Consider the following 27,976-nt stretch of genomic DNA (forward strand, 5'->3'; position numbering starts at 1 on the left):
TGTATATAAAGCAAGCACAACCATGGTTAAAAAAAATCTCATTTAATTACTGGGGTTTTGTATGAAGCTATGATTTCTGAGCTGTAGGTTTTCCAGTGTTTCTTCTTTTCATATTTTTCTTAATATATAAGATCAAATATATATTGTACTGGGGTTTACACATTTAAGGCTAGATTTAAATGTCTTCAGGACACAGTAAAGGCCAGATTGTTCTTACAAAATGTAAGATGGACATACTTTTTTTTACCATGACTGTAAGCACAATATTCCAAATATGTGTTTTACTTCCAATGTGTACCACATTGCTATTTTTTAATATGTGAATCTGATTCCCAGTGTACCTCTTCCTTTGATTTTTTTGCGACAGGCATCCAACCCAGGCCAATTTGAAAGTGATAATGAGGTTCTGTGGCAGCGTGGGCAGCTGGCAGACTCTGTGTACCACCACGGCAGAGTCGGCATTAGTACAGACCGTCCAGATGAGGCTCTCGTTGTGCACGGCAACGTCAAAGTCATGGGATCCCTTGTCCATCCATCAGACATCAGAGCAAAAGAAAATGTCCAGGAGGTCAGGATGAGTGTGTGGGGGAGGGGTTGGGGGGGACTATTACACATTTTGCCGACCTTTCATCTATCAAGTTGTGAAACTTTCTTCTGTTTTCTTTAGCATTACATAATTTTCCTAGTATTTTTTAGCTGTTATCTTTGCTTCGTTACCTATTCTGATATCAAATAAAAAATGAAAAGTTCACCATTTAAAACATCATGCCTGTTATATTAGATGGTGTAACTGCATTGTGTTTTTTTCTGTATTTCAAACAGTGTTTTAACACTTCTCATATAAAGCTCCTTTCTGCATCATACTTTTTGTATTCATACAGTGCTGCTATCTTTCATTAGGTTAACACCACAGACAATTTGAAACGGATTTCTCAGATGAGGCTGGTTCATTACCAATACAAACCTGAGTTTGCTGCGACTGTGGGCATAGAGAACACGGCAGATACAGGTAATGATTTCACAAATTATTTCTGCTTCTGCAGCTTTATCTTCCTAGTACGATGTGTAATACAGTATATGTCTGTGCATTTTTCATCATCTACATGTTGTCACATCTTCTTGATGTTCTTTATACTTCTACTTCTCTCCATACAGGTGTCATTGCTCAGGAAGTTCAGCAGATCCTTCCTGAAGCTGTTAAGGAAGGAGGTGATGTCGTTTGTGCCAATGGAGAAACTATTCCCAACCTCTTAGTTGTCAATAAGGTAAGGATTGTACAGAAATACATTTTCAAACAAGCAGAACTTCTATATATTTTTGGCACTGATTGTGTCCTGTTGTTTTTGAAGGAGCGTATCTTTATGGAGAATGTTGGAGCTGTGAAGGAGCTCTGCAAGTTGACGGACAACCTGGAGACTCGCATAGATGAACTTGAGCGCTGGAGCCGCAAACTGGCCAAGCTGCGGCGCCTTGACAGCATGAAGAGCACAGTGAGCGGCAGCACAGTGAGGTGAGAAAGAAACACAAATCCCTTTTAATTTTGAGGCATAGGTCCATCTAAAATGTGCCATGTGCTCTATGAAAACAATTTTTTGTGTGTCTTTATAGCCAGTCGGGAAGTTATTTTAGCAGAACAGGAAGTGGTCCACTCAAGAAAAAAACAGTCAAACCTGGGAGCAAGGTGTGTGACTGAATTATAGTTTTTAAGTTATACAGTGCTTTGCAAAACTACCTATATATTGGTGAACTGCAGTTTGTACAGATGTTATTGTGTTTAATCTGCCTGTTCCAGAGCTCACCTCTTGATCAGGGCTGCATCAGTCAGAGGTTCATACAGGGAATCATCCTGGCTCTTCTTATTGTCATGGCCTTCAGGTTTGTACGCAGGGTTTCAGGTGCAGTAATGGGGGTACATGAAAGTTGTTATGCATACATCTGGTTTGATTATGTCTCGCGTGTTTGCTTGTTTGTTTGCAGTGTCATTTCGATGTCAGTCCTTTACGTTCTTACTCTTCACCATAGAGGAGCCATCACAGAGAAAGATGGGTATGCACTTTTCAGATTCAGAGACAAGCTTACCACATCTCTCCATTTCTACTTTTAAAATGATTCTGTTAACTATGTCTCTGTTTCCTGTAGCTATGTTTCTTCTTGTGTTCTCTACATCTCATGGATGCCTATCTTCACTGCTACTATAAATGTCTGTCCGCCTGTCTGCACATGGTACACTGCCAGCTTTTCTACAACTTAAGTTTCCTTGAGCTCTGTCATTCCTAACTTAAATTGCTCAGCTGTTTCTGTTTTGTGTGAAATGAGATTATGTACCACATATGGTCATAATATAAATCATTGGAATGCATTAAAGTATGTTTCTGATTGGTGCAGGTCAAGAGTTGCACTGGAATCATCCCACAAGAATCTTTAACTTCAGTCTCTACCACACCTGCACCAGGTACTATCGACTTCAATTTGATTGTGAAATTATTCAGCTTAATGAATTAAGCTCGATTATGTTGTTTTTTTTCCCTTTTATGTTAAACATCAATAGCTTGCTGTTCAACTACAGCTGTGAACAACCAATCAGCAACCACTCTGACATTGAGTAGTAACCAATCCACATCTGGTGAGAAGAATTAACATATCATGTACTCATATTACACAGCAGACATGCTCACTGTACAGATGAATTATCTGTCCTCTCAAGGTTTGAGCATCCCAGTTCCCACTCCTGGTGCCATCGTTAAAAAGGCCAAGTCCAGGCAAATGGACAAAGATGGCCACAACAGGAACCGTCTCAGCCACACATCAGCACCCATGTACTTTGCCAAGTCCAAGAGACCTGTGTCCCCAGATGCAGAGGGAGTGGGAACCACCAACCGTTTGCCTCCAGGTCAACAGCCAGCACCACGGAGACAACGCAGCCTGCATGCTAAAGGTACCTGCATGACCACAACCCAGCCATGACACTTCTCTACACATTAGCAGGCAGTGCACAAATAATATGAAGCATTGGGTTTAATGACCACAAAGTCAAGATTGTGTATTTAATGTATGACGGTATAAGTCTGGCTTAGAGAACATGATACATTTTGTTTTTCCATCACAGGAACAGTGACAGCTCCGTCTCTAAAAAGTGTTCACATTGTGGAGACAAACCAAGAAATCACCTCACAAAGTTGTGAGTCAGCGAAAAGCTGCAGGTCTGAAATTAGAATAATAATAATTCTTGGTTATTGGTGGACATATATAGATATTTTTGCTATGACTTTCAATATTTCTTATTAATGCATGTTTTGTGTCCCTCCACAGCTACACTCTATCACTTAGGGGACAAAAAAATCATTCCATACCACAAATTACACTACACATGATGTAAGTATAGTATGGGTGCACTATAACACAAATGATGTCATTGTTTAATCATAGTTGCAGGGTTTCTATTAGGTCTTAAAATGTCATGGATCTCATTATTTTGTGTTTCCAGATATTTTTTCCTTGCCTTATTTTCTAGGAGATTAAAATCTCATAAATAAGATTTTGCACTTATTTTATCATTTGTTATATCTTCCAAATACAATTGTAACAGTAAGATTTCTGACTTCCGATTTTTTGAGTTACTAATGACGGCTTCAAGGACAAGCATTTCTCAAGTGATAAAAAGTGTAAACCTTGTTATGCTATTATGATAACTTACTAAATTTTATTTTATCATGGTGTTTTCAGCTCATTAAAACCCTAATTTCAGAGGTATCTGCTACAACAAGTAAAAAAAATTTAAAAAAAAAACATCTACATTACTAGGTCCATATTGAGCGGAACAATTTTTCTGATAATGTTAAGTTTAGTACTGGCCATTTTGCCCCACATTTTCACTTTCACATTTTAGTTTAACAAAATGTACTTTTATTTATTTTTTTGTTCTGTTTTGGGTTGATTTTATTAACGTGATTTGGATTTTGTTTACCATCATTAACCTTTTTTTGTTGTCTTTCTCTCTTTGACTAGAAGATACATGCATGCATGCTAATGTTCTTATTTAAAGGCCTGTAGTTTCTATACTATATTATAGAGCACTGTAATTGGTAATGAATATAATGAAATTATTATTTTTTTAGGTCAAGAAATAGTGTATGGGTGAAACAATGTGGAGCCACCAAAGGACGTTTATGTCCCAACCACACAGAGTCAGAGCTCTATAGTGGACAGAGTGCATCTACAAAGGTATATCTGACCAAAAATTATCAGTATTGCTTATATAAACAATTTATATTTTCACAGCATACATTACTTATTTGTGTCATGGATAAAATCTCTGCTTGTTTCTAAGGGGACTCATCACCTCTGGTCAGTACCCGTTTCGTCTTTCCAAGACGTCACCTATCACTTCCGTGTCTCTCACTCTGTGAGTAAACCTGACCTAGAAAAATAAGGGACTCACTCAGATACTAAAATTGTCATCTGATTTGCTCAATTTTCTAAATCTTGTGGAATAAGTTTGATTTTCTATGATTGTGTTGATTTTAATATATTTGTTCATTTTTTTGTTGACAGGGAGAAGTGAGTTGTGCCACAGAAGAAAAAATCCCATTGCACTCTGACTACCATTTTCTGATTCAAAGCAGCTGTGTGTGAAGAGGAAGTTGATGTGTGCCTGTTTCTTCACACTTCATCATGTATTTCCTGTTTGTGGTTCTGGATGCAGACTGTATGATAGAATGATCTTTCCTTATTACTGTATATAATTTTAAAGATTTTCACGATGAACAAAATTTACCACTGTTCCAACTGCAATCTGTACCAAATTAATTTTTAGTAAGTGATTCCTGATTCCTGTGATCACTGGAGTACAGCACCCTCCATTGTTGTTGGCACCCTTCGTTCAAAATGTGTAAAAATCCAGAAAATAACTTCAGTTGTGATTGCTCTGGAGTGAAATGTGTGTGATTCAGACTGAAAGAAACTCTCATGCCAAAAGATGTATTCATGGCAATGTGTGAACCAATTACACACAGAGGGACCTTTAAGCGTTACTCTTTGCATCATATTTTTACTTAGTCTAAACTTCCACATTACATTTTGATCTGCTCCCTTAAATTCATCCCACATTTTTTTAATTGCATTCAGGTGCTGTTTTGGATCATTAAACTACTGAAAGTACCAATGATGATCCATTATCAGTTTTCACAGGAGCCACCGGATTTTACTCAAAACATTCTGGAAATTCGGACAGTTTATGTTGATGTGCACTCGAACAAGGCCTTGGGAAGATGACCAGGCAAACAACAGTGTAGATCTGTTGTCACACTAAACAGTGGGCATTATGTGGCTTTACAAATATTTATCATGTGTTACTGATTTGTTGTTGCTACGGAGATTTTATTTTGAATATATTTTATGCCCTTTACCATCTTGCTTCTGTGGGGGGGGGTAGCAAGATAATGTATTCTCATTTAGCCTTTTTGATTGCAGCTTAAGTTGTTTTAATTTGTTTATTATTATTTCTCTATAAATAGATGATCAATACGGGGGAGAAATGTTCTCTTGTTTTTGTATGTAGTGACTAGGAGCAATGGGGCTCCTTGTGAGGTCATGCTGAAAACAAAAAGTCATTTCTTAAAGTTATAGTTCCTAAACCTTCTGATTAGCTCGCCAAGTAGCGTTCAATTTAGTTAATTAATTATAGCAGACTTGCTGCAGTCTCCATTGGTGATTTCATTAAAAGGTATTATTTCAGTTTTGGAACTGAGTTTTTTTGGAACTCAGTTCCAAAAAACATTATTTTTGGAACTGAGTAAATGTTTTGAAATGTTTTTTTAAGAATTGTGTGAGATTACAGAACTGCAAGAAAGATTTCTATATTTTTACACATTATTTTTAGCAGGGCTGCCAGTAATTATGGAGGCTGCAATATGACACACTAAATATTGTAGCGCTCATGATCCAAGCAATATCCAAAAATATATGGTTATCTTTACATTTGATCAAAATGTCTTCCAGCTATAGCATAAGCCAAAAATATATATGCCTTAGGTATTGAATATACCTCAGTTAGAGAACACTGGTAAATCTTTAGTCTCCACAGTGGAGCTTCATGTTGAGGCTGCTACTGGCATCTACACTGTCCACTTCATCTTTATGGAAAAAATAAATTAAACACTGTTTGGAGTTATAACACTGAATGACTCATTATAAAATGTTTATGCATTTGGCTACGCTGAAGTTGCTCCTTATAGAAAGGTGTAGTGGAAATATGAGATGAGACCCCTGAGCCAAGTCTTGTGCAAAATTACTGGAAGATATTTGTGTAGAATAAAACTGGAAACTAGAACAAATCACTGGAAACAAACATGATGGTACACTGTTGCTTTTAGGATGCGGCGGAGGAACAAAAGTCTTTTACTGACAATATGTCCACCAACACTGGAATAGCTTACACTGTACTTTTTTAACTGGACAATGCTGGTGAGGTATAATTGGTATAATTGCAAATTTCAGGTGCAATTTCAGGTGCAGTGTCCAATCATTTCTCTAAGTACTACATCATGGCTTTGAGGTTAGATGTCTTCTGGTGTATTTTACCTTTTGGATCATGGAACTGAGTGTTTGAAAGGGCAATGATAAATTTGAAAATTTTGCACTGGTTTTACTCTTCTGTGTATTTTGTTGGATCACTATTAAACATTTTCCCCATGCCTTAAACAAACTAAGACTATGCAGTGATAGCTTTTTTTTTATTACATCTGTATTATATGATTTCTTGTTTTTAATTTTCTTTTTTATTTCTAATATCTTTTTGACATTTTTCTGACATAATGTGTTGATTAAAAACTGTTATGTGTTGTGTGTTTAAAACATCTATAATCAGGAAAAACAACAGCAAAAAAGTAACTCAAAGATAACTAGCAAAGAACGGAAAGAACAGCCATCAAACAGAGATTATAGCATTTATAATGTAGACTGTGTGATTCTTTCACTGTACTCATGTGGGTAGAGGGTACTATTTTAGCTATTTAAAAAGCACCAGTTAGCATAAACCACTGTAGCACTTTTGTCACTGTATATAAATATATATATGAACTGCTTTTGCTTCAGCCAATGCATGAGGCTGATGTCAGATTCCCAAGGTAGAACTGCATTCCATATTATTCTGTTGCATCATTTTATACCTCCTTTTTATCTGATGTGCTTTATTTTTTTTCTGTTTTTTTTTTATCAATAATATATTAACTTAGGGTAAGATGGGCACACATTTGCAATTTTAAATCTATTTGAAAAAGAAGAATAGCATAAGAATGAAGTTTATTTCCTGGAATAATATCACTACTTTTAAACATTTTTTTATTAAAGCTTTTTTTTGGGTCAAAAATACGCTGTAATACTATGATTACATGCAGCAAATAAATTGATTATTGCATTGTCTAAATGTGTCTCCTTTTTCTTGGTACTTACTAGATCATTTTTCATCCTGTCCACTGGATGGCAGTCAATCATTTAGAATTCTAGGAAGAAAATAGTACGGTATGCCCTGAATTCTGTCTCACAGGCAAAACACACATAATAAAAGATTCATTGTTGACTATTTCATTGTAAATCACTAGGTAAAAATTTACAGAGCAAATAACGAACAAAATGTATACAGCATAGCACCGAGAGATTCGAAAGGCAAATTTTCCTGAAAGGCTAACATGAGGGAAAAAGTAATTTGACGTAATGACGTCATCCCTACGTCCAGAAAAAAACCAGGAAGCAGTAACCAGTACGTGGCCTTTTCATCTCGAACAGTAGCTGCGGGAATCTCGCTTCGTCACAAAATGGTAATGAATTACGATATTTATTACTCAATGTATATCATATTATGCTTTTATACATGCAACCTTGATATATTTTGCTAGCTTCATCTTTACACGTTGTATTCTAGTTCCCCGATTAATCAATATATTTTCTGAATGGAGCAGCTAGCAAGCATGCAAACGTTGCTGAGCACGTCATTAAATGTCTTCAGATTATTTGTATCACTTACCAAAGCCGGAAATTGTTTTTATGTTGCGTTACTTTGATAAATTTCAGTATTTTTAAACTGCTTGTGTGTGGGCTTCCTGTTTGCTGTGGCTGCAGGAACTAGAGGCCATGACCAGGTACACCAGCCCGGTGAACCCAGCGGTGTTCCCCCACCTCACTGTGGTCCTACTGGCCATCGGAATGTTCTTCACAGCCTGGTTCTTCGTGTATCCTTCCGCTGGTTTGTTACAGTACCTTATACTGTCCGTTGTGCACAGCATAAAGGACATGAGAGTATTAAATGCGCATTGTCTCCTGTGGATTCTTCTGGGTCAAGATTATATTGCCCTATATATGGCAACTTAAATTTTCTATAACTTGTAACTCTTGTGTCAAAAAAGAATAATGTAATTTGAAATATCTCTTATATTGATTGGAAAATAGCAGAGTTTTAGTGTTTCAGAGTTATAGACACAACACAATTTTCAGGGACTGAACAAAAATATATGATGACATATAAATTCACTGGACTTTTGGTATATGAATGTTTGAAATCAAACTCACAGCTGGGGTATGTAGAGTGGACATTGAAAAAACAAAGTCAGGATACACACAAAAAATAGACTATGCTGTACAATAATTGCACAGCATAGAACTGTTAGCTTGTGCCAAAACAAAAAAAAAATAAAATTCAAAAAACAATTGGAAGAGTAAGCATTTCTCTGCCAGTACAACAGGTTCAATGTCATTAAAAATCCCAATGTTGTGATGAATTATGTTGGCCTTACAGTGATGAAATGGAATTATGACATATTGTGGCAGTAAAAAATTATAATTATGGACATTTAAAACAAACTGAGGAAATACAAATATTAAAATTAGAATAAAAAGCCTAATTAGTGGGTTTATTTTAATGCTTTCATCAGCCCATTTCATGTGTATTAGACTTGAGAGAGGATTATTTTATTTTCGCGCTTCTGTCTGAGTTTACCTGAACTTTTCATCAGTTATGAAGTAACATCAACAAAATACACAAGGGACGTCTACAAGGAGCTGCTTATCTCACTGGTGGCTTCACTTTTTATGGGCTTTGGTGTGCTTTTCTTACTGCTGTGGGTTGGCATCTACGTATGAAGGTACATGCAATATCTTGTCTTTTACATTGTTAATAGAGGTTTATGTTTATTAAGCACTTTTAACTGAATTGTATCTGTTTTCCTGCTGTTTTAGGTGGCTAAGTCAAAAGAACATCACACATTCCAACGAGACAAAGAACATCCATCACAACACTTACAAGATTCTGGCTCTTAATTTGATGGCACTGACAATATTATTTGAATCACAAGGACTCTGGATTTCATTTCACAAGTAAAGGGGATTTGTACAAATTATGGTGTGGTTCTTTAAGTCTTGTGAGTGTGATTCTTCTACTAATATTTTAATAATACAATGTAGACAGGTTAGGAATTAAAGAAGGGTCATGTTGCACAACAATAACTCATGCTCTGTTAAATCTGTAATTTAATTGAAATAGACTGGCATGGCTGTCTAGCTAAAAGATAATTAGTCATAAAGTAATTCAGAGTTCAGATTTAAAAATCTGTTAAGATGTCCTTCAGTCATTCACTCCTAATGCCAGAATATTTCTACAAGATGCAAACAGCGCAGAAAAGCCCTGGAATTCCAACTCAAGACATTCTTGCTGCAAGGCAACAGTGCTAACAATTTTGCCATCATGGAGGCTTTAATCTCACTTAAGTTTCAGCTACATGGCAAAGAAGAGGCAAGATGTATTTTTTTAGATAAACATCACTAATATTCATCTAAAGATAATAATTCCTCATTGCAGTGAAAGGTTCTATGAAGTATTAAATTGTTTCTACTGAATGCAAATGCACAGCAATCTTCGCATTTTTATTTGTAGAAATAAATATAAAAACCATGTATAATTTTTTACCCTCTTCACAATTAAGCTCCATTTTGTTTTGGACAATTGCATAAAGAAATGAAGTTTGTTATATTAACTGGACATAGTCGGATAACTACGTTTGCAAAACAGTGGTAATGGTCTTGTACAAACGATACTACCTGTCTTGAACTACTTCACAGCTTTAACCAGGTTGAGAATAGTAAGTTTTTTGACACACTGAAGGCTATTTGTGGTGTGTTTTACTAGTGGCACCTTAAAGCCTCAATCCCTGATTAATCTTTGGGTTAAAAATAGGGTGCCCTGCTTCACCTTGTCTCCTGGATAATACTGACTAGCCTACTAATGAAGGATTACACTGTAATTAGACAAGGATTATTTAATAATAAATAAAAAAAACATTGAACACAATACAAAGATTCCAACTAAAAACCCAACAGAGTTCACATAGAAATTGGCTTGTTTAACTCACTTTTACAATGTAAACAGCACAGGCTAACATTTTATTAAGGCAAAAAAAAACATCTGATTTCTTTCTTTGAGGGAAATAATAAAATTCTACCAAATGGACAAGGTCTACATCTTAGAGTTGATGGGTACAAAACATAAAATGAATTAAGGCAGGCCAAACTTTTTTCATTCTTTCGTTTGCAGTAAGTGTGTAGTAGATTGTTTATAAAAGGCCACAAAGATTAACAGGCTCAATCCTGATTAATACTATACTACATGTGCCATCCTTGGCTTGCCTGCCAGTGTAAACCATTTAACTGCCTATCTGCCTCACTTTGAGGAGCCAGTTAAAACAAACTGTGAAACTTTGAGTCATTCACTAACAGAGTGTGAGTTCAATCTCTGCTCAATGGCAATTCAGAGTCCAACACATTACAGGCATAAAATCTAAGGAAATCATTCAGATATCAGTCACTGGTGCGCATGCCCAGTCTTGTCAGATGGCAGTTTCCACAAGGAGCCTTTATTGTTTCTCTCAACACTGTCCCGTTGTCACTGACGAGCTCTGGCAAATTGATCACGCAGCCACATAGAGTCCTCATACAGCCTCGGGTCCCCCATGTGCTCTGCTGTCCGCTTGTATAAGTAGTAGTACAACACAGCCGCTGTTAACAGACACAAGCTGTAAGGAAAACCAAGAGTAACTGCATTTGTATCTGTTTTATCCGAATTAATTACCTGTTCTCTGGAAAACAAAGAGAGCCAGAAGACCGTCTGTCCACACAAAACGGTTCGAGTCGAGCCATCTTAGGTTCTAGGAGCAAAATGATAAAACGCTCACAATGCAAAGCAATTACACAGGGCTGTGAAAATGTATTTGCCCCATTACAGATCTTTCAAGATTGTTTTTCAATGATGATTTCATTGAATTAGGGGAAAAAGTAATCCAAACAAACTTAATCATTATATGAAAAAGGAATTGTGTCCTAAGGCTTATAATCGGCTGTGCCATCCATGAGTCTTTTAAACAGCTAGCCATTTCTAATTATATTTATTGTAAATGTTGAAGAATTGTATGAATTTTTTAGCAAACAATTGTATAAAAAAATCTAAATTTATAATGCATGTTAGTTGTGAAGATGAGTAAATATACAAACCTACTTTTATTTCTATATTATGAAATATAGATACATAAGTTTATAGATGCAGAACAAAAATATTTTAGTACTGCATCATTTATAAAAGTCATTAAATCCTACAGTACAGTAATAATAATTGTGTTTTTTAGATTAAATAAAAATTGTTATAAATACCAAAAAAACTTTTTGAAAACCATTTTAGAAAAAAAATACTGGAAACTGTCATTGAGAGGAATTATACAATCTGATGTCAGCAGGGAGTAAATTCTGTCTGACAAACAGATTAACACACTGTATGTGTTAAAATATTCAACACATACAATGTTGTGTAAATTTTAACACATTGAGTGTTAAAATTACACAAAATGTGCATTAAAGGTAATAACACATTTTTTGTGTTGTTTTTTTAACACATCTGTTACATTAAATTTTTGTTTTTGATTAATAAACAGATTGTGTCTGGCAAACATCAGGTTTACAGCTTAAGAGTTTCTGGATTATTTCTTCGAGTGATGAGGCCTGGCACTTGTTGGAAACCTTGTCATCGGAGGATGATGCAATTTTTTTAATGGTAATGATATAGGGGTTGACACTTGTACATCATTTTATAAAGTCAGAGGACTCCAAAGCACGTTACAATCAGTCACTGGCTTAGTTCAGTGGCACTAATGGTGGTAAGCTACATTGTAACCACTGGGGCAGTCTGACAGAATAGAGGCTGCCACTCAATCGGCACCACCTCTGACCAGAGATACAACAGGAAAGTGACTGAGACAGATGGAACAGGGTTCAAACTGGCAACCCACCAATTACAACATGAACCCCTACCTCCTGACCCACATCCTACTTCATGCTGTCAGACAGGTTTTTGTTCAAGTAATTTCTTGATTGGTTGGGCCAGTAATCAGGCAGATGTGGCTTTCCTGGAAAATGTGGTTAATTGTGGTTGAGTTGATTCCTCAATAAATTAAATCATTTTAAAACTGAACGTTGTATTGAAAATTTTAAATTGTTTGACAAAAAAAAAAAAGGAATCTGTAAGAGGTCAAATACTTTTTCACAGCGCTGTACATTGAAAGAGTGTAGAAGTAATGACAGACATGTCTTAATTTGAGTTTCTGTTTGCACACAATTGTCTGTGAAGGCCGGAGCATACCAACACCCAGCAGTGGAAGCAGATGCTGAGGGTCAGGTAGAGAGCGGAGAAAAGGAGCAGAGCCCTGAATCTGCCCAGCAGCACAGACACAAGGCCGACCTGGAAGACGTAGGTGTTGAACATCATCAGGAGGATGATGATGACGTTGAACAAGATGGCAATGTCCTGGATGCTGCAAACACAGTTTTTGTTGGTTTATTCGGGGTGTTGATTTTGGTCTGGTGACAAGTACATGCGGTGGGTTTTTTCCAGTCACTGATTATGCTAGGCGTCTTGAACAAAATAATCTACTGCTTTCCTGTCCTGCTCTTTATATAGTAACACAACAATAAGCTTTATGTTTGGGTAGAGCCTTCAGTCTTAATAAGAATGACGGATGGTGCTCAATTGGTCACCAGGTGGAGGAGGGGCAGGTCAGCATCACTCGATGTTCTTACACTAATTTTGCTACATACTATTTTTAAAACCCTGGTAGACCTAGACAATCGTGGAATTAAATATTATCAAATCATATTTTTATCTTAAATTGAGAAACACCACATAAGTTGGCACAAGGAGAACTATTGATCTTTTAAATAATCATATTAAGAACTTTACCCACCGGCAAATTTGGCGCAGATTATCAATCATCCGCAACATGACTTTTATATATCTGTATATATTTATAGTTTATTTATAGTTTTTCAGTAATTTTTTTGTGTACTCTGGCAACCAAACAACATTTCGTTGCCAAATTAACTGTTGTGTCTTTGTGCAACAACAATAAACTAAATCTAAGAAACTGGATTTCTCATCTAAAAGGCTGCTTCAGTTCCTGAAGAAACTCCTGAAACATCTTCAGTTAAGACAAAAATTTCAATGAACCGTTCCTTAAACACATGGAATTTAGAAGCCAGTAATAAATTAATGTCAAGATAAAAACTAAAATATATGACAGAGGTATAATTTCTGGAATGCCTAAAAAGTTCAGGAATCAAGAAAAAAAACTGAACTGTGATTTTTTTCTCACATCGGACACTATTTTTCTTGTGTGTAGAGCTAAATTCTGTATTACTTTCTATTGAAGTTAATTGTATTAACTGAAATACAGTATTAACTGTACAGTTAATTATACAGTTAATTGTATTAACTGTATTCCAGTTAATACAATTAAATGAAAACCAACTGTATGGTTTCCAATATATTTATTACAACAGATGCAGCAATCAATTGGTCACATTTAAGACTCTGCCTATTTTCCCTTGATCGACTACTGATAAATCCTGAAAAACTATTAAGGAAATGTTGCTTTTGAAAAAAAAAAAATCAGGTATAAATTAGGGACAAATAGGCTTGTCACAATAAGAAATAAATCAATTAATTGCATGATAAAATAAAACAAGCTCGATAATTACCATTTGCATAATTTAGCTTTTTTTTCTCTCTCTTTCTACCAAAAAGTCTTCATTCTGGTGCATTGGTCTCAGCTAGCCCTTTTTTGAAGGACAATTTTGTTAACAGAGACTTCATAACTCATTTTGTTTTTCCGTTTCTGTTGTTTTGTTTATTTATTTTGGATACTTAACATATCTGCCAGTTCCAGAGTTAAATATTTGTTAGAATTTAAAGATTACTGATCTTTAAGAGGGCGGACCTTGCATTATTATGCCGCATTACATTATGTGAAAATAGTCTAAAAAGAACAATATTATCATTTATCACAATAACGTCTGGGACAATTTATCGTCAAGCAAAATGTGTTATTGTGGCAGGCATAGGGAAAAAGGCTGTGGTTTGATGTACAAATTGGAATTTTTAAGTCCCTTCATTTTCTGTTTGATTACAACCTCAAAGACCCAGATACAAGTCTTTTTTTTTTTTCTTTATGTGTTATAATTTCTTAACAAAAAAGCAAATCATTCAAAATCAGATTTGGCAGCTCAGAAATAAAAAATATCTCAGAAATCGTATTGGTCAAAAAAGCCTTATCTTTGCATCTCTCATATCTACCACTATTTAACTTTAATCTAGATGATATCTAAAACGTTATCATATTCTGTGACTTACATGAAAAGCACGAGTTGGATGACAGGAGCTCCTCTCAGAAGTTCACTAAAGGAATTAACAAAGAGGTCATAGGCCAGCAGAACCAGTTGGATTAGAAGCACCAGTGAGTAGTTTCCAGTCTGAAGCATCTTTGACCCGATCCTCACAGTCCTCTTTTCCTTTGGCTGGTTACCTTCACACTTCTGACTAGTAGATCTATTCCCTCAGCATGAACCTCGTACATTCTTCAGTACAAAAACACGGTCCATGTGGTTATACAAAGTGGAAAAATAGTCCATTCACATAATTTACTTGGTTGCTTTTTTAAAACAAATGCTTTGAAATATTTTTGGGCAGAGATAAAAGAAATCTGAGGACACAGGTCTGTCCAAACTGTCAGCGAAATTCTGGTACTTGAGCATGCTTTATCCTGTATGATGGCATCCTTCATGTAGAAAATCCCCTTGAATGCATCACCTACAAAGAAAAAAACAGAGGTTGTAAAATAACAGGAACGTTGCGGAGTAATGCAAAACTTCCAGCAGAACATAACATCCTGGGTTTCGTGGAAATCTCCACCGATACGAGGAGTTGATGTAAGAGCTCCTCTGCCTCAGACAGCTAAATTAGAAGTAAACCCATCCATCTAAGGTCATCATGCTGTTACACAGGCAGGCATGTGTAAAGGTCGCTGCTGGGATTATGGCTCTGGGCGAACTAAATTTACGCGGGCACGACGACAATCTCTTGTTTTGTTGCTGTTGTTTTTCTATCCTGCTTTTATTCCCCTAATGAAGACTGTCTGGCGCTGTTTTGCTCTGGTAGCGGATAATCTCGGAGACGGATCAGTGCGGGATTCCTACAAAATCTACACACCTTTACGACTACATCGACTGTTATACAAGCAGAGTTTAAGAAAATGGTCGTTGCCTACTCACCTGAAGTAAAAGTAGCTCTTCATTTCACCTCTTTCTACTTTTCCCCCCAAAACGATGATCTCTTAACGCATCCCCCAGCCCTTTTCAGCAGTATCGCAAGCATTTCCGTAATTCCATGGTAACGCTTCTTTTTTACCATAATGGCAGCAAAGCGAGGGCAAGTTACATTTATGTAACAACATAAACATAGTAAGTGAAACTGCCTTAAAGAAAAAATAAAACAACAGAAGTTAATTCATGTAAATACATAAAAAAGAATTACATCAAAAGAGCGACAGTTTAATTTGAGCATAGCATTATTGTTGTTGTCATTATTATTAGTAGTAGTAGGAGGAGGAGCAAGAGGAGGAGGAGTAGTAGTATTGCTTACAAAGATGTTTTCTAATTATCCCTCACTTACATGAAATTCATTGCAGAGTGTGGTCTCTGATGACTTGAATAGTTAACGTGCTTCATTTCTGACCAGCAGCTCTGAAATGTACTAAGTGCCAAGACTATCCAGCGCCATATAAAGAAATATAAAAATAAATAAATAAATTATTTTACAAACATTGAGCTTAATGTAATGTAGCAAGATCCAAAAATTTCATTTTCCTGGCTACAGTAAACATTACGGTAAATATATGAAATGTGCAGTCGCCCTCTAGTGTCTAAGATAGGAACTTGAGTGACTGACTTAAGTGATCAAAGGTAGTGGACTCTGTAGTAACGCGGCTGCAGCAGGTAAGTAATCAAACTTTTTCCAACTTCGGTTAGCTTATTATGCTACATGTGTCTCTTAAATAAACTCTGACCTTCTTTTTACTTCACTAGTTCACAGTAAATTGTTGTCTCTGTGGGGGGCTTCTGCTTTAATAATTTTTAATGGTCTATTGTGGTGGGTTTTGTTTCCTCTGCTTGAAATGCTGCTCTAAATTTCAAGTTTCGCATTCACTTTAGGCCATTAAACGTGTCCTAAAGGCGTTTAACAAAATTATATGTGCCATTTCAAACGCAGATATGCACTTTGTAACAATTTTGTTTGCTAAACCTGTTTTTATCTCAAGTGCTCTGGCATTTTTGGAAACATATGTTTGAAGTTGAACCACGTAGTTAAGCGAAACAACTTCTGCCACCTCTTTATAATTAATGTAAAATGAATAGAGTCTATTGTAGTTTATGAACTTTGGTGTGGCTTCTGGCTTGTTAAGAGTTCGACTGACACACTAAATCTCTAAAACACACTGTTTGCACAAGTCTCCTATCTGGTGTACTATATATCCTTTAGTTTTGAAAACTTCCCAGACCACCAGCTAGATAATTTACAACTATTATCAGCTTTTTTGTTTTATGTCTTAACAGATAGCAGAGCAGAAAGATACAGTAGAAAGGTCAAGGCATGTTATACTAAGCCTGACTTTAGTTCAGCATATGAAAGTCCAAAATTGTTTTTGTTGGTTTATAATGAAAAATGCGACTTATGTGAATTCACTCTTACTGTAAAAAATGTATAGCTCATAGTATTCAATAGAAAATTCCAAATGGTGATGTCGCTACTAATGCTGTTTCCCCGTAGCTCTTTGGAGTTAAATCTGCTTGTAATTGTGGTAGCTTTGACAATGCAAACAACTGCAAATGTTAAATTTGCATCTCTTTCCCTCGTTCTAGCTTCTCTCCCCTTCAAGAACACATAATTCTTCTCATATGACACCATCCTGTTTTTAATCACATACACATCCTGCTCTCCTTTTAGGGAGAACAACTTGTGCTCTGCAAAGCTGCATATGATCTTGACACACCTTGGATGGATAATTTAGCAATAAATATGAAGGAAAAATTCCTTCAGCTATAGTGGCGTGATACAAGATGTCTGAAACTGTTTTCAAATGTGGTGTAGATCAGACTGACAGCCTTAGTGTCATGTGCTCAGTCACAGTTTACTCTGCACTGTGTGTAACAAGGGAGTAGTCTCATGGACACTTTCTTGCTAATTTAAGACAGCATTTTCTACAATCATACAAGCAAGACATTGGTTCCAATTCATCAGGAGAGTTAAACTCTCTGTTTTTGACTAGAGAGTTAAAGTCTCTAGTCAAAGTAGTTTTGACTAGAGATAGACAAAACATAATGACTGAATCATTTATCCCTCTTTTTTGTCTTCCTATAGGAATGTCTATGTGGCTGAATGATGGTGAAGTGCTGGTGGGCCAAGGCAGGGGTGAGGCGGTCCCACTAAGCCCCAGACTGAGGAGCCTACCGTCTGGCAGCCCCAGGCTGAGTCAAAGACGTAGCCCGCTGGCTTCACCACATGCCAGAGAGCCGACGCCGCTGAGCCCACAGGCAGAGACCATGGGCAAAGCCAAAGAGCTCTTTGTCCTGTGTGACAAAGAGGGGAAAGGGTTCATCACAAAACGAGACATGCAGGTATGGTGGCTGGTTTGGTAGACCAGCAGCTTTAAGGACATTCATTTTTAAAGTGTTGATTTTTATGTTTTTGGTTCTGTGGTCAGAGGTTAGAAGGCGAGTTGCCGCTCTCCCCAGAACAACTGGAAACTGTGTTTGAAAGTTTGGACCGAGAGAACAATGGATTTCTCACTCCTGTTGAGTTCAAAACAGGACTTGGTGAGTGGGCTGTGAAACGAAGCAAAGCTGTTTGTGATACACATTGTCTTAAAAAATTACCTTACCCCTTGTATTTTTTTTTCACATTTTTGTCATAATAAATCACATTTGGTACTTGATGTCAAAGACTAATACAAAGTAGGACATAATTATGAAGTGGAAGGAAAATGATATGTAACTTTATTTCTATTTTCTTTTACAAATAAAAATCTGTAAAGTGTGTGGTCTGCATTTGTATTTAGCCCTTTTGGGTCAGTTTTTGTAGAACCACCTTCCTCAGCAGTTCTTTTTGGTTTTGTCTCTACCAGCTTTGAAGACTTTGACTTAAAATGTTTCCCTTTTTGCAAAATAGCTCAGGCTCAGTCAGACTGAGACATTAATTTTCAGGTAATACTACAGACTCTTAAATTTAGATCAGGACTACCTCTGCCTTATTTTCGGACATCGTTTTACGATATCAAACAGCCATACTTCCCAGCATCCCCACAGCATGATTGCTGCATCCTCCATGTTTCACAATGGAGATGGTTCACTCTGGGTGATATGCAGTGTTAGTTTTCTGCTAAATATTTCATTTTGCAAAAAGGCCAGAAAGTTAAATTTTTTAAGCCAGAGCCGCCTTGTTTCATATGTTTGGAAGAAGATGCTAGAACTAAGTAATGTATTTCTTCTTTCCACTTTTCCAAAAAGACCAGGTTTGTGGATATCTGCAGGCTCCTCCAGAATTAGCAAGGCCCTTTTGACTGGTTCTCTAATGTTCTTTTTGACTAGCCTGCCGGTTTAGGTTAAAGTCCATTTCTTGGTGGGTTTATAGTGCTGCCCTACTCTTTCGATTTTTTTGATGTTGATTCAACTTCTTCACAATTCTTTCTCTGACCTGTCTGCTTTTGTTTCCTGGTCTTCATGATTCTTTTTGTTCACTAACAAACCTCTTAGGACTTGACAGAAAATCTGGACTTTTTTTGTTGTTGTTGACACATAGGTGAACTTTTACTAATTTTGTGAGCCCTGAGTGTAATTTTTTGCCCTGGATTTTAGCAGTATCAGTGAAGTGCTACAAATGTATTCCACATATAAAAAAATTGTCTTTGTTAAACATTCATCATTTTCCTTCCACTTGAAAATTATGGAATACTTTGTGTTGCTCTCCTATGACTTACCTTGAAGTTAGTGTCTTTAACACAACAAGAAGTTGAACATATTCTTCTTGGCTCAGGTGAACTGATGGGTGTGGATGAAATGGCTGAGCTGAGCCCAGGTGGATCAGAGGCAGTGAGGGACGATGTAAACTGGTCTCAGGACCCCACCGCAGCCAGATTTGTCAACATACTAATGGAGCTGGGTGCTGACAAGATGTTCAAAGAGTAAGATGTGTTACTTTCAGAATGTTAGTGGAAATGTCCCCCAGTGAAAAAAGGTTGCGCATTGTTTCTGAGAAGGGAGGGTGTGGTGTTTAGCTGGATGGCAGGGCCTCTACGCTTTGAGCACCAGATGTCAAAGAATGCCCAATGAGTATGAAAATTATGTGAATCATGATCTGTGCCATTTATCTGTGGTCCTAAATTTTCAAACTATCAGGAAAAAATAGAGACATTTTCAATGTATTTATTGCAAAAATCAACAAATTTACAATCTATTACAAAACTCTTCTGTATTTGCTAACATTAGGTTGAAGATGAACCATAGGAATATGTATTTATTAGATTTCATATACTGAATTTAAGGATATGGTTCTGTATTTTTAACAGCCAGCAGGAGCTTTTCACCCTGTGGTGTGAGCTCCAGAGAGACAGCCCAGAACTGCTCAGTGCCCTGGAGTCTCTGTTAGTCCACGCTGTGTCCAATCTGCAGGACGCCATCAGAGAGAGAAACACTCTGGAACAAGCTCTTCTCAGGTCGCTCCTTCCCCCTACTGCTTAAATGCGCTGCAGTTTATATGAAAACCATTTGAAAAGAGTTAATCTTTTAAACCTGTTTTGCTTCAGAAGGGAGAGCGAACATAACAAGATGGTCCGATCCATATATGAAGAAATGGAAAGTCAGATCAGGGAGGAAAAAGAGAAATGGGCCGCTCAGGTACAGGTATACAATGCTCTTAAGTTCTGGCATTCTTGGCAAAGATGTGTTCAAAAGTCTGGTTGTTATGGAGATTTAGTAACCCCAACCCCCTGCACCTCCAATGGATCTTATTTGCTGCACTTCTCACACAGTGAATTTAGGAGATCTCCTCCATCAACCTTTATTTAACCAGGATGAAAAAAAATCTCTTTTTTTACAAGAATGTCCTGGCAAGTGACAGAGCATAGTTACGAGCAGTCAGTTGCAGATCGACACACTTTTACTCAATAACAATATAATTATTAAAAATTAAAAACCTAGGTCCTAAATCACCTTAAAGTCAATGACACACTGCCTGCATTTATGCAAGGTTTCTTAAATAGTTCCTGAAAGAATAAAATGAGACAAATTCCTGTTCTAAAACTGATTCTATGCTGCAAAATCAAAAGCCTTTTTGCCTTCAGTACTATCCTCTACAATGAAAATCTGAACTTTTTCTCTTCATATTTATATCCCAGGGAATAAATGTGAAGGAATATTTGAAAATTCACTTTTTTAATCCTTCGTTTCATAAATATACTTAAGTTTTTCTCAAGTTTTGTGTAGCTTATGCTAAAACCTAGATTTATTTTAAATCTTTCTATACATCTACTTCTAGACGCAGTTAAACTGAGTAATTCAACCAATGTACCATTCAGCAAAAAAGCTAAATTGTTTTAAATTTATTTTTGCTCCATTTTAAAATGAAGGACAGCTTAAAGGAGAAGCAGAGAGGCCAACAGCTGGAGGAGGAGCTGAAGATACGGGAGCAGGATTTGGAGAACACAATGAACAAGCAGAAAGAGGTGGGGGCATCCCAGCTGTGGTAAACGCATCTCTCTGTAAATTGTTTGTTTTCACGGGGCTCTGCCTTCACTTTCAGCTCGAGACCAGAATCCGAACACTGAATTGTGAGCAAACCAACATCAGGGAGCAGAACCGGCAGCTGCGAAGCCTCAACAGCCAGTTGCAGGAGCAGGTGGAGAGCAGCAGAGAGAGGCTGCAGTCCGCACTGCGTCAGCTCAGCCTGCTGCAGGCCAACGCCGCTCAGGAGCAGGTGGCCCGACAGAGGTCAGCACCAAAACACATCGAGTCTGATGAAAGTGATCATTCAATTAATTATCAGTTAATATCTGGCAGGTTGGTTATTCATTAGCACTGTTTTCTTATGTATCTCTGTAGGAATGTAATGAGGGTATCAAGAAACATCAAAAAGGAAAAGGAAAGTCTGATGAGACAACTAGAGATATTAAGGTAAGCTTAACCAATCTCTTATCCCAACACAATTAAAAGATAGAAGCTATGTCGTGAAGAAGAGTGTTTTAACCGCCATTGCTTTTGATAGACATGGTTTTCATTAGCTGCTTTAATTATTTTATGTTGTGATGCATTTAAAACTAAACAAATCTGGTTGAATGTAAATGTTGATACTTGTAATCGGTGCTGCTATCTTGCAAGGTCCTGTTTGGGGGAAAAAAGAGATTGTAGAGATTGTCTCAATGTTCTTTTTTTTTTATCTGGTTGGATAAAGATTGTCATTCATCAGTGTGTCAATAAAAAAGTGTTGATGTTGTCTCACTTTATCATGTTTCATTTTGACTTGTGACTATGTAAAAGTCAAATTATATTCTCTGTTTGATCGTTATTAATGTTTCTGTTCTCTAAAGTTAATTGTATTAAATGACAGCAATGTGAGATTCTACCAGCTAAATAACAATTAACCGTATAGACTGTTTGGTGTCTGGCTGCATTTAAATGAACACTTATGAAAAAAATTATAATTTTACAGCCAATCCAAGACAGTAAAGCACAAAATCAGGTTTTGAGACTAATAGAAACATGAATCCTGAAAGAACTGTTCTTTTACTTGGTACTTTGGTGGAGGAGGCATTAAACTGATAGAATGGATTATGACTTCACTATAGGGAAGATGTTTCCCTCAGTTTTGATGTTTTCTCTCCATATTAACCATGTATTTACAAATTTCTGTTTTTTTTTTTCTTTAGGGATATGAACAGGAGGCTGCGAGATGAGAAAGACGCCCAGCAATCACTTAAGATGGTTAGTCACCGACATACTGTCCTTTCTTCCCAGCCATTTCCTTATCTCTTCAGTGAAGACCCTTGTCTTCCTTGGACCCGCCAGGTTTATCCAACCTGAGCCAAGTCTTGGAAAAAGCACTGTGCTTTCCTCCGTCCCCTGGACAATGATTACTCAAACAGGCAGCTCCTGCTAATGACTTAATAATCTAAGTTTTCTGTGAAAGTGGTCAGTGAAGCGAAGGTTTGTGCTTAGTCACAATTTAATGTTCCAGGTCAACGGGAAAAGAAAATGTTTTTGTTACCCTTACTGAACCCAACAAGTAAACTAAACTGGATTAATGTTTGTTACACCTATGTCAGTAAATTTGTGCCATACATGTTTAATTTTCATTCACAGAAATGTCTTGAGCATATGCTACGTCTTGTATTTTTTCTTAAATTATAATTTATGAAAGAAAAACTGTATTATTGGAAAAAACATTGTGTTAAATTATTTTGCTGCAGAATAAAGTATTTTTGACTCCATTTCTGTCTTTTTAAATGTGAAAAGCATTCAGAAAAAATACTCATGCTGTCCACGTAATCTTCTAGAATCCAAACATCACCAAGTCTCTGCAGAAGAGAGGGTCAATATTAGGCAACTACTTGCAGCAAGACAAGCCAGTAGGAAGGTTTGTATGATTGACAGTCTCCATTTCTCATTTTTTTTATAGTAACGAGGCAGACAAGATTCAGTTATTTTTCTTCTGTGTTGATTCTGAAGACGGCTGAGCTCTTCTGAAGAGTTGGAATTGACTGATACAAAAGAGGTCACAGATTCATCCAAGACCTGTCTACCGTCATGTAAAGTCCTAGATGAAAATGTTGAACAGATTCAAACTCAGGTGGTGAGAATCTTAAATATTCCCTCTTAAAAATATAAGACTAGACCAAGAAAAGTGTCAAGTTTGGTACCTTTTACTTTGCTTTTAGAGCAGACTTGTCGGTCTACAACGAGTGTTTAAGGTGGTGTTTCTGGGTAACTCGGGGGTGGGTAAGACCTCCTTCATCCGGCACTACTGCACTGGGCACTACTGCAGCAAAATGAGTTCTACTGTGGGTAAGCAATTCTCTATTGTATACTAGCATTCCCATACATGTGTGAGAGGCATGGGTATCACTGGGCAGTATAGTTTTTATTAAGACTGCTAGTGCCACATTAAATTAGTTACCATAGAATACATTTTCCTGGAGCATTTTTTTAAAATATTGAACATAATTTTCAAATCTCTGGAGAACTACACTATCTAATTATTACTGGTTATCATGCTCTTTTCATGTTCTACCAATGGAAATGACAACATTTAAAATTTGTCAATCTTGGATTGTAGCTGTGCCATGATGCAATGTGGAACCTAATTCTGGGCTTTTCCAGACCTGTTTCATAAGACTGTGGAAACAAGTTTATATTTCCAGACTGTAGTCGGCATGCCATTGTCCAAAAGTTCTTAGTCCCTTCTTGCTTACTTGGAAAACATCTATTCTTGAGATTTTGAACAATATAATTGTCAAAGTAACAATGTATATCTTCCCTTAACATCCAGTCTTTGCAGTTGGTTTTAGGACATTTTACAGCAAAATAACTATTACAAGAATACCAGATATTTTACTGAGCATTACTTCAGTACAAAGGTTTAAAATGGACATAAAAACAAATATAAAAAGGAAATATTACTGCGGTTAGTTTGTCTGTGGTTCTACTGTGTCTAACCATTTCCTAAATGACAGCTGAACTTAATAACCCACTGCCAACTCAGTCTGAGTCAACCTTAAGTTTCATGCTTCATTGCAGACTTCTTAATCACCAGTCTTGCACTGTGGAGATTTTTTTTTTCTGCATGGACCAGTTGAGGTTTAGGAGCTTTGGGTAAAACTGTGTTTATGTTCAACCATATAACCAGATAAAAACTTAATTCCTTGGCACCTTATTCTTCTGCATAAATCTAGAGTTTGGTGACTAAATACAAAAGTGTTGATTTTACTTGAATAATATTAAAAACTTGTTTTTAAGCAACACTGTTTAATGCCTCACCCTTAAATACACTTTTAAGCAGTCTGTCCTTGAAAGGACAAACACCCTGCTATGTAAACAGTCACATGGAACTTTACTCTGTCATGTCTACCTGACAAAAATACACACCTAGTATTTACACTTTGTCACATGTCTGCTGCTTGACATCAGAGTTGAATTTTTTTTTTTTACATTTTGTCACATTATAGTCCAAATTTTCAAAGTATGTTATTGGAATTTAATAAGTGAGAATGTGGAGGAAAATTAACATGTTTAATTTTATTTGTGTGGAAACTTACAGCTTGTCTGAGTGAAGACAGATTGGCACAAAGTTGTGCATAATTGTTTGAAAGGAAAAGTTATAATATTTTTCTAAATAAAAATCTTATTTTTTTGTACTCAACCTCCTAAGTCAGTATTTTTAGAGTCATCTTTCAACATAATTACAACAGGGAACTTTGAGGCAGCTCTCTGCCAGCTCTGCTTCATAGACTCAAATCTCTGTTTTATGTTCTTCTGGTCCAGTCCAACTGAGGGCCAGTCAGATTGGGTAGAGAACATGTGAGAACATCTATTTTTAATTAGAGCTGCAGACTTCATGATGATTTAGGTCTGGACTTTGACTGGGACATCCTAACACAAAGTCGTACTTTGATCTAAACCATTCCAATGAACTGGAGGCAAAAATACACTGCAGTCTTTTGCATCTTCTAACATTATATCTTCCAGGATAGTGCTGGATCTGGCTCCTCCCATCTTTTAATAAACTCAGCTCTCCTGTCCCTTCTGCAGCATGATGGGGATTATGTGCTCATGGTGGATCAATTGGGATTAAATACATATGTAACATTTTTCAGATTATTGGTAAAAGAAAAAAAAAAACATCAGGGTAATAATATAATCTTTTCTTTTCACCTCATTATCATGCATTGCTGTGAGCCAGTATGTCACAAGAAATCCTGATAACACAGTGAAGTTTGTGGTTGTAACAAGACAAAATGTGTCTGTCCATCTGGATAGGCCGGGTTTATCCAGATGTAACTGTGATTACATGTACAACTGACTACTTTTAAGATTTAAGTACCTAAAATATGTAACTGTAATACTGTACGTATGTAATAAGATGTGTACTTAAAGCCGTTCCATTGTTAAAAGAAAACTGCTGTAAAACATCATATTCTTTGGATGTAGCTGGACTGTTGGATGGTGTTGTGATGACGTTTTGTTATTTCTAGGTGTAGATTTCCAGATGAAGACTTTAATTCTGAACTCCACCACTATCACATTGCAGCTGTGGGACACTGCGGGCCAGGAGAGGTCAGATGTGTGCTTTTAATTTGCAGAATCTTTGACCAATCAGTTATCAGTAGCTCAAGTGGCCTATCTGGCTATAATTTAAATGTTTGCATGCTTCCAGGTATCGTAGCATCACTGAACAATATTACCGAAAGGCAGACGGCATCCTTGCCATGTATGACGTAACTCAGAGCGCCTCCTTCAGTGCCGTGAGAGGATGGATGGATTCCGTCAGGGTAAGAGGGCAGACCTGTTCTGGCAAATGCAAATCAGTCATTTGAATACGCACATAGGTTATTGAGGAAAATGATCATTTAGAATCTCAGTGGCATAATAATGATAATTTTGTTTACCTCAAAAACTCGTGTGGGGAACCTCTTGTTTCTCTTACACTTGAGCAAACCGAATTAAGTCATTGTGGTGTATTTTCCCTCCAGGATAAGCTGTGTGAAGGGACTGTGCTGATGCTGCTTGGAAACAAGCTGGACTTAGCAGACAATAACAACAGAGAAATCACGAGACCGGAGGGGGAGAGGCTGGCAGAGGTGAGCTGCATTTGAATATTCAAAGATCTCTCTACACTGATTCACGTAAAGTAGCTGCCTAGATTAAATAAACTATATTAAAATATCAAATAAATACAAGGTTTGTCTTTTCTTTTTTTTGTTGTTGTTTGAACAGGATTACCAGGCTTTGTTTCATGAATGTAGTGCCAAGACTGGGTATAACATGGAAGAGCTGATGGTTCACCTGGCTGAGTATGAAACTGCAAAATATTTTTCTTCCATTTACAGGAAACTTGAACTTATTGGTTTTAATGACATTAACTTCAAAGTTATCCACTATTTTTCAATGATCTAAAAAAAAATAATAATCTGTAACATACTGAAATTTGTCATTTCATTGTGATTATATTGCAATAAAATGTGAAAAGGTTCTAGTGGTGTAAAGATTTTAGAGGGAGAGATTGTTAAAGGGGACTATTAACGATTCACATTTTCAACATTTTCCACATTTTGTTTTTCTTTATTTTGTATTTCTACAGCTTCTTAAAACAGCCCAAACTCTTAGCAGAACCACCCAGCTGTTTTTTAGCATGAGCTCTTTCAAAATTCTTTGGAAGATAATGTCACTAATCAGCAGGCACTGTCCCTCACCTATCAGACCCAGAGAAGCCCAGTCCATCACCTAGCAACCTACATGCTGCTGTAGCACGACCAATCCTGCTAAGCTACAGCACGATTGGTCAACTGGTTTATTTGAATTTAAAGAAACAAGAGGCCCTAAAACAGCTCATTCTGGAAGCAGCTCAAAATAGGCAGAATTGAGCAGACTAAAATATCATTATCTAAGATTGATTTTGTGCAAAAATATAAAAAACAAGTTCTGGGTAGCCCATAGTCATATACTAACCTTTTTAAGGAAGCATAATAGGTCCTCTTTAAGAAACAAAACAAAAATAATTCCCCCAAATATGAAACCACATGCAAATCTTGGTTGCACTAAGGTTTTTTTTTTGGAAGCTTCATTAGAGTTGTTCCCCAAACCACATGATCATTTTAGAAGTTGCAGTTTTAAATGCTTTCTTATTTCCTAAGAAAATGCACCACAGCTTCAGACTTTGTCTTTAAATATGTATGAATAAATTAATATCTGAACAAAACCAGGACGAGTTCCTTAAACTTGTGTAAAGTAAATGTAACAAAGCTTTTGGATCAGTAATTAACCTTCCAAAGAGTATAAAAAACAATTAATTTAATTCTTTCAAAATGATCTCATTCCATTAAAATTCTTGTTTCTTATATGCATGTTGTTCGTGTATATGTTACTGTTGAATAGGCTCTAGTTTCTCTCGCACAAGATGACAGTTAGAGGTGCAAAACAAAAACTGTCTGCATAAATTATGTGGTTTATTTTATTTCCGTGTTAACTGTTTAAAAATAAATTCTCTTCTTGTTTTAGGATGCTGGTGACCAAGGATGATCGGCAGTGTGAAGACGCTTTTTTACTGACAGAGGACACTAGTCAGAGAAGTTGCTGTGCTCTCAGTAAAAAGAAGATTTGATGCTTTTGGAAAGCTTTGTTACAAAAATTAAAATAATTAAAAAAAGATTTGCAGTGTCTCACACCAACAAGGACTGCCCAAAGTCACTTCATTAAACAAGAGGCTCTTTTCTCTTTTTTGACCAACTTCTATAATATTGTCATACTTTGTATTATCAAATCTTTGTTATAAAATATATATTTTTATTATTTT

General features: G+C 36.5%; 4 protein-coding genes across 6 annotated transcripts in view; 3 read left to right on the forward strand and 1 right to left on the reverse strand.

Moving 5' to 3' along the window:
* Nucleotides 1-7,420, forward strand: part of myrf (myelin regulatory factor) — a 26,370-nt gene extending 18,950 nt beyond the window's left edge. The window contains 18 exon segments of the mRNA XM_032582329.1: nucleotides 368-568; nucleotides 901-1,009; nucleotides 1,156-1,265; nucleotides 1,350-1,510; nucleotides 1,609-1,681; nucleotides 1,793-1,875; nucleotides 1,978-2,046; nucleotides 2,140-2,223; nucleotides 2,386-2,417; nucleotides 2,420-2,452; nucleotides 2,549-2,623; nucleotides 2,705-2,935; nucleotides 3,107-3,200; nucleotides 3,310-3,372; nucleotides 4,116-4,221; nucleotides 4,328-4,402; nucleotides 4,552-5,733; nucleotides 5,764-7,420. Coding sequence (XP_032438220.1) covers nucleotides 368-568; nucleotides 901-1,009; nucleotides 1,156-1,265; nucleotides 1,350-1,510; nucleotides 1,609-1,681; nucleotides 1,793-1,875; nucleotides 1,978-2,046; nucleotides 2,140-2,223; nucleotides 2,386-2,417; nucleotides 2,420-2,452; nucleotides 2,549-2,623; nucleotides 2,705-2,935; nucleotides 3,107-3,200; nucleotides 3,310-3,372; nucleotides 4,116-4,221; nucleotides 4,328-4,402; nucleotides 4,552-4,632 — 1,680 coding nt within the window. The 3' untranslated portion in view covers nucleotides 4,633-5,733; nucleotides 5,764-7,420.
* A 271-nt stretch (nucleotides 7,421-7,691) lies between these two features.
* Nucleotides 7,692-9,387, forward strand: tmem258 (transmembrane protein 258). Its single transcript, XM_032582501.1, has 4 exons — nucleotides 7,692-7,814; nucleotides 8,116-8,225; nucleotides 9,006-9,134; nucleotides 9,229-9,387. Exons 1-3 carry the CDS (start codon nucleotides 7,812-7,814, stop codon nucleotides 9,130-9,132), a joined length of 240 nt encoding a protein of 79 aa, XP_032438392.1. The 5' UTR covers nucleotides 7,692-7,811; the 3' UTR covers nucleotides 9,133-9,134; nucleotides 9,229-9,387.
* Nucleotides 9,388-9,891: 504 nt separating this feature from the next.
* tmem138 (transmembrane protein 138) lies at nucleotides 9,892-15,838 on the reverse strand. Its single transcript, XM_032582491.1, has 5 exons — nucleotides 15,634-15,838; nucleotides 14,717-15,172; nucleotides 12,671-12,842; nucleotides 11,114-11,189; nucleotides 9,892-11,040 (listed from the first exon to the last, which is right to left on the reverse strand). Exons 2-5 carry the CDS (start codon nucleotides 14,842-14,844, stop codon nucleotides 10,928-10,930), a joined length of 489 nt encoding a protein of 162 aa, XP_032438382.1. The 5' UTR covers nucleotides 14,845-15,172; nucleotides 15,634-15,838; the 3' UTR covers nucleotides 9,892-10,927.
* Nucleotides 15,839-16,190: 352 nt separating this feature from the next.
* cracr2b (calcium release activated channel regulator 2B) lies at nucleotides 16,191-27,972 on the forward strand. 3 transcript variants are annotated; one of them, XM_032582378.1, is made up of 18 exons: nucleotides 16,191-16,356; nucleotides 17,780-18,036; nucleotides 18,123-18,234; nucleotides 19,451-19,598; nucleotides 19,983-20,129; nucleotides 20,220-20,316; nucleotides 21,042-21,137; nucleotides 21,215-21,402; nucleotides 21,514-21,585; nucleotides 22,338-22,392; nucleotides 22,965-23,044; nucleotides 23,137-23,260; nucleotides 23,346-23,472; nucleotides 25,659-25,740; nucleotides 25,841-25,955; nucleotides 26,157-26,264; nucleotides 26,401-26,477; nucleotides 27,682-27,972. In XM_032582378.1, exons 2-18 carry the CDS (start codon nucleotides 17,782-17,784, stop codon nucleotides 27,782-27,784), a joined length of 1,986 nt encoding a protein of 661 aa, XP_032438269.1. In that variant the 5' UTR covers nucleotides 16,191-16,356; nucleotides 17,780-17,781; the 3' UTR covers nucleotides 27,785-27,972. The 3 variants fall into 3 exon arrangements, with proteins under 3 accessions (XP_032438269.1, XP_032438278.1, XP_032438287.1); XM_032582387.1 differs by having other exon boundaries at nucleotides 23,137-23,257; XM_032582396.1 differs by having other exon boundaries at nucleotides 16,192-16,356; nucleotides 20,220-20,310.
* The last annotated feature ends 4 nt before the right edge of the window (nucleotides 27,973-27,976 follow it).

This window comes from Xiphophorus hellerii, chromosome 2, assembly GCF_003331165.1.
Source record: "Xiphophorus hellerii strain 12219 chromosome 2, Xiphophorus_hellerii-4.1, whole genome shotgun sequence".
Taxonomy (NCBI): domain Eukaryota; kingdom Metazoa; phylum Chordata; class Actinopteri; order Cyprinodontiformes; family Poeciliidae; genus Xiphophorus; species Xiphophorus hellerii.

What these genes read in the sequence shown, in the direction of transcription:
- tmem138 (XM_032582491.1), bottom strand. Translation starts at nt 14,844, where the DNA reads ATGCTTCAGACTGGAAACTACTCACTGGTGCTTCTAATCCAACTGGTT. An exon ending in GCTTCCACTGCTGGGTGTTG is followed by an intron (nt 11,190 to 12,670) that starts GTATGCTCCGGC and finishes TTTTGCTCCTAG; the next exon opens with AACCTAAGATGGCTCGACTC. An exon ending in CTTTGTTTTCCAGAGAACAG is followed by an intron (nt 11,041 to 11,113) that starts GTAATTAATTCG and finishes GTCTGTTAACAG; the next exon opens with CGGCTGTGTTGTACTACTAC.
- cracr2b (XM_032582378.1), top strand. Translation starts at nt 17,782, where the DNA reads ATGTCTATGTGGCTGAATGATGGTGAAGTGCTGGTGGGCCAAGGCAGG. An exon ending in CCCAGCAATCACTTAAGATG is followed by an intron (nt 22,393 to 22,964) that starts GTTAGTCACCGA and finishes GTAATCTTCTAG; the next exon opens with AATCCAAACATCACCAAGTC. An exon ending in CTGATGGTTCACCTGGCTGA is followed by an intron (nt 26,478 to 27,681) that starts GTATGAAACTGC and finishes TTCTTGTTTTAG; the next exon opens with GATGCTGGTGACCAAGGATG.
- tmem258 (XM_032582501.1), top strand. An exon ending in TTCACAGCCTGGTTCTTCGT is followed by an intron (nt 8,226 to 9,005) that starts GTATCCTTCCGC and finishes ACTTTTCATCAG; the next exon opens with TTATGAAGTAACATCAACAA.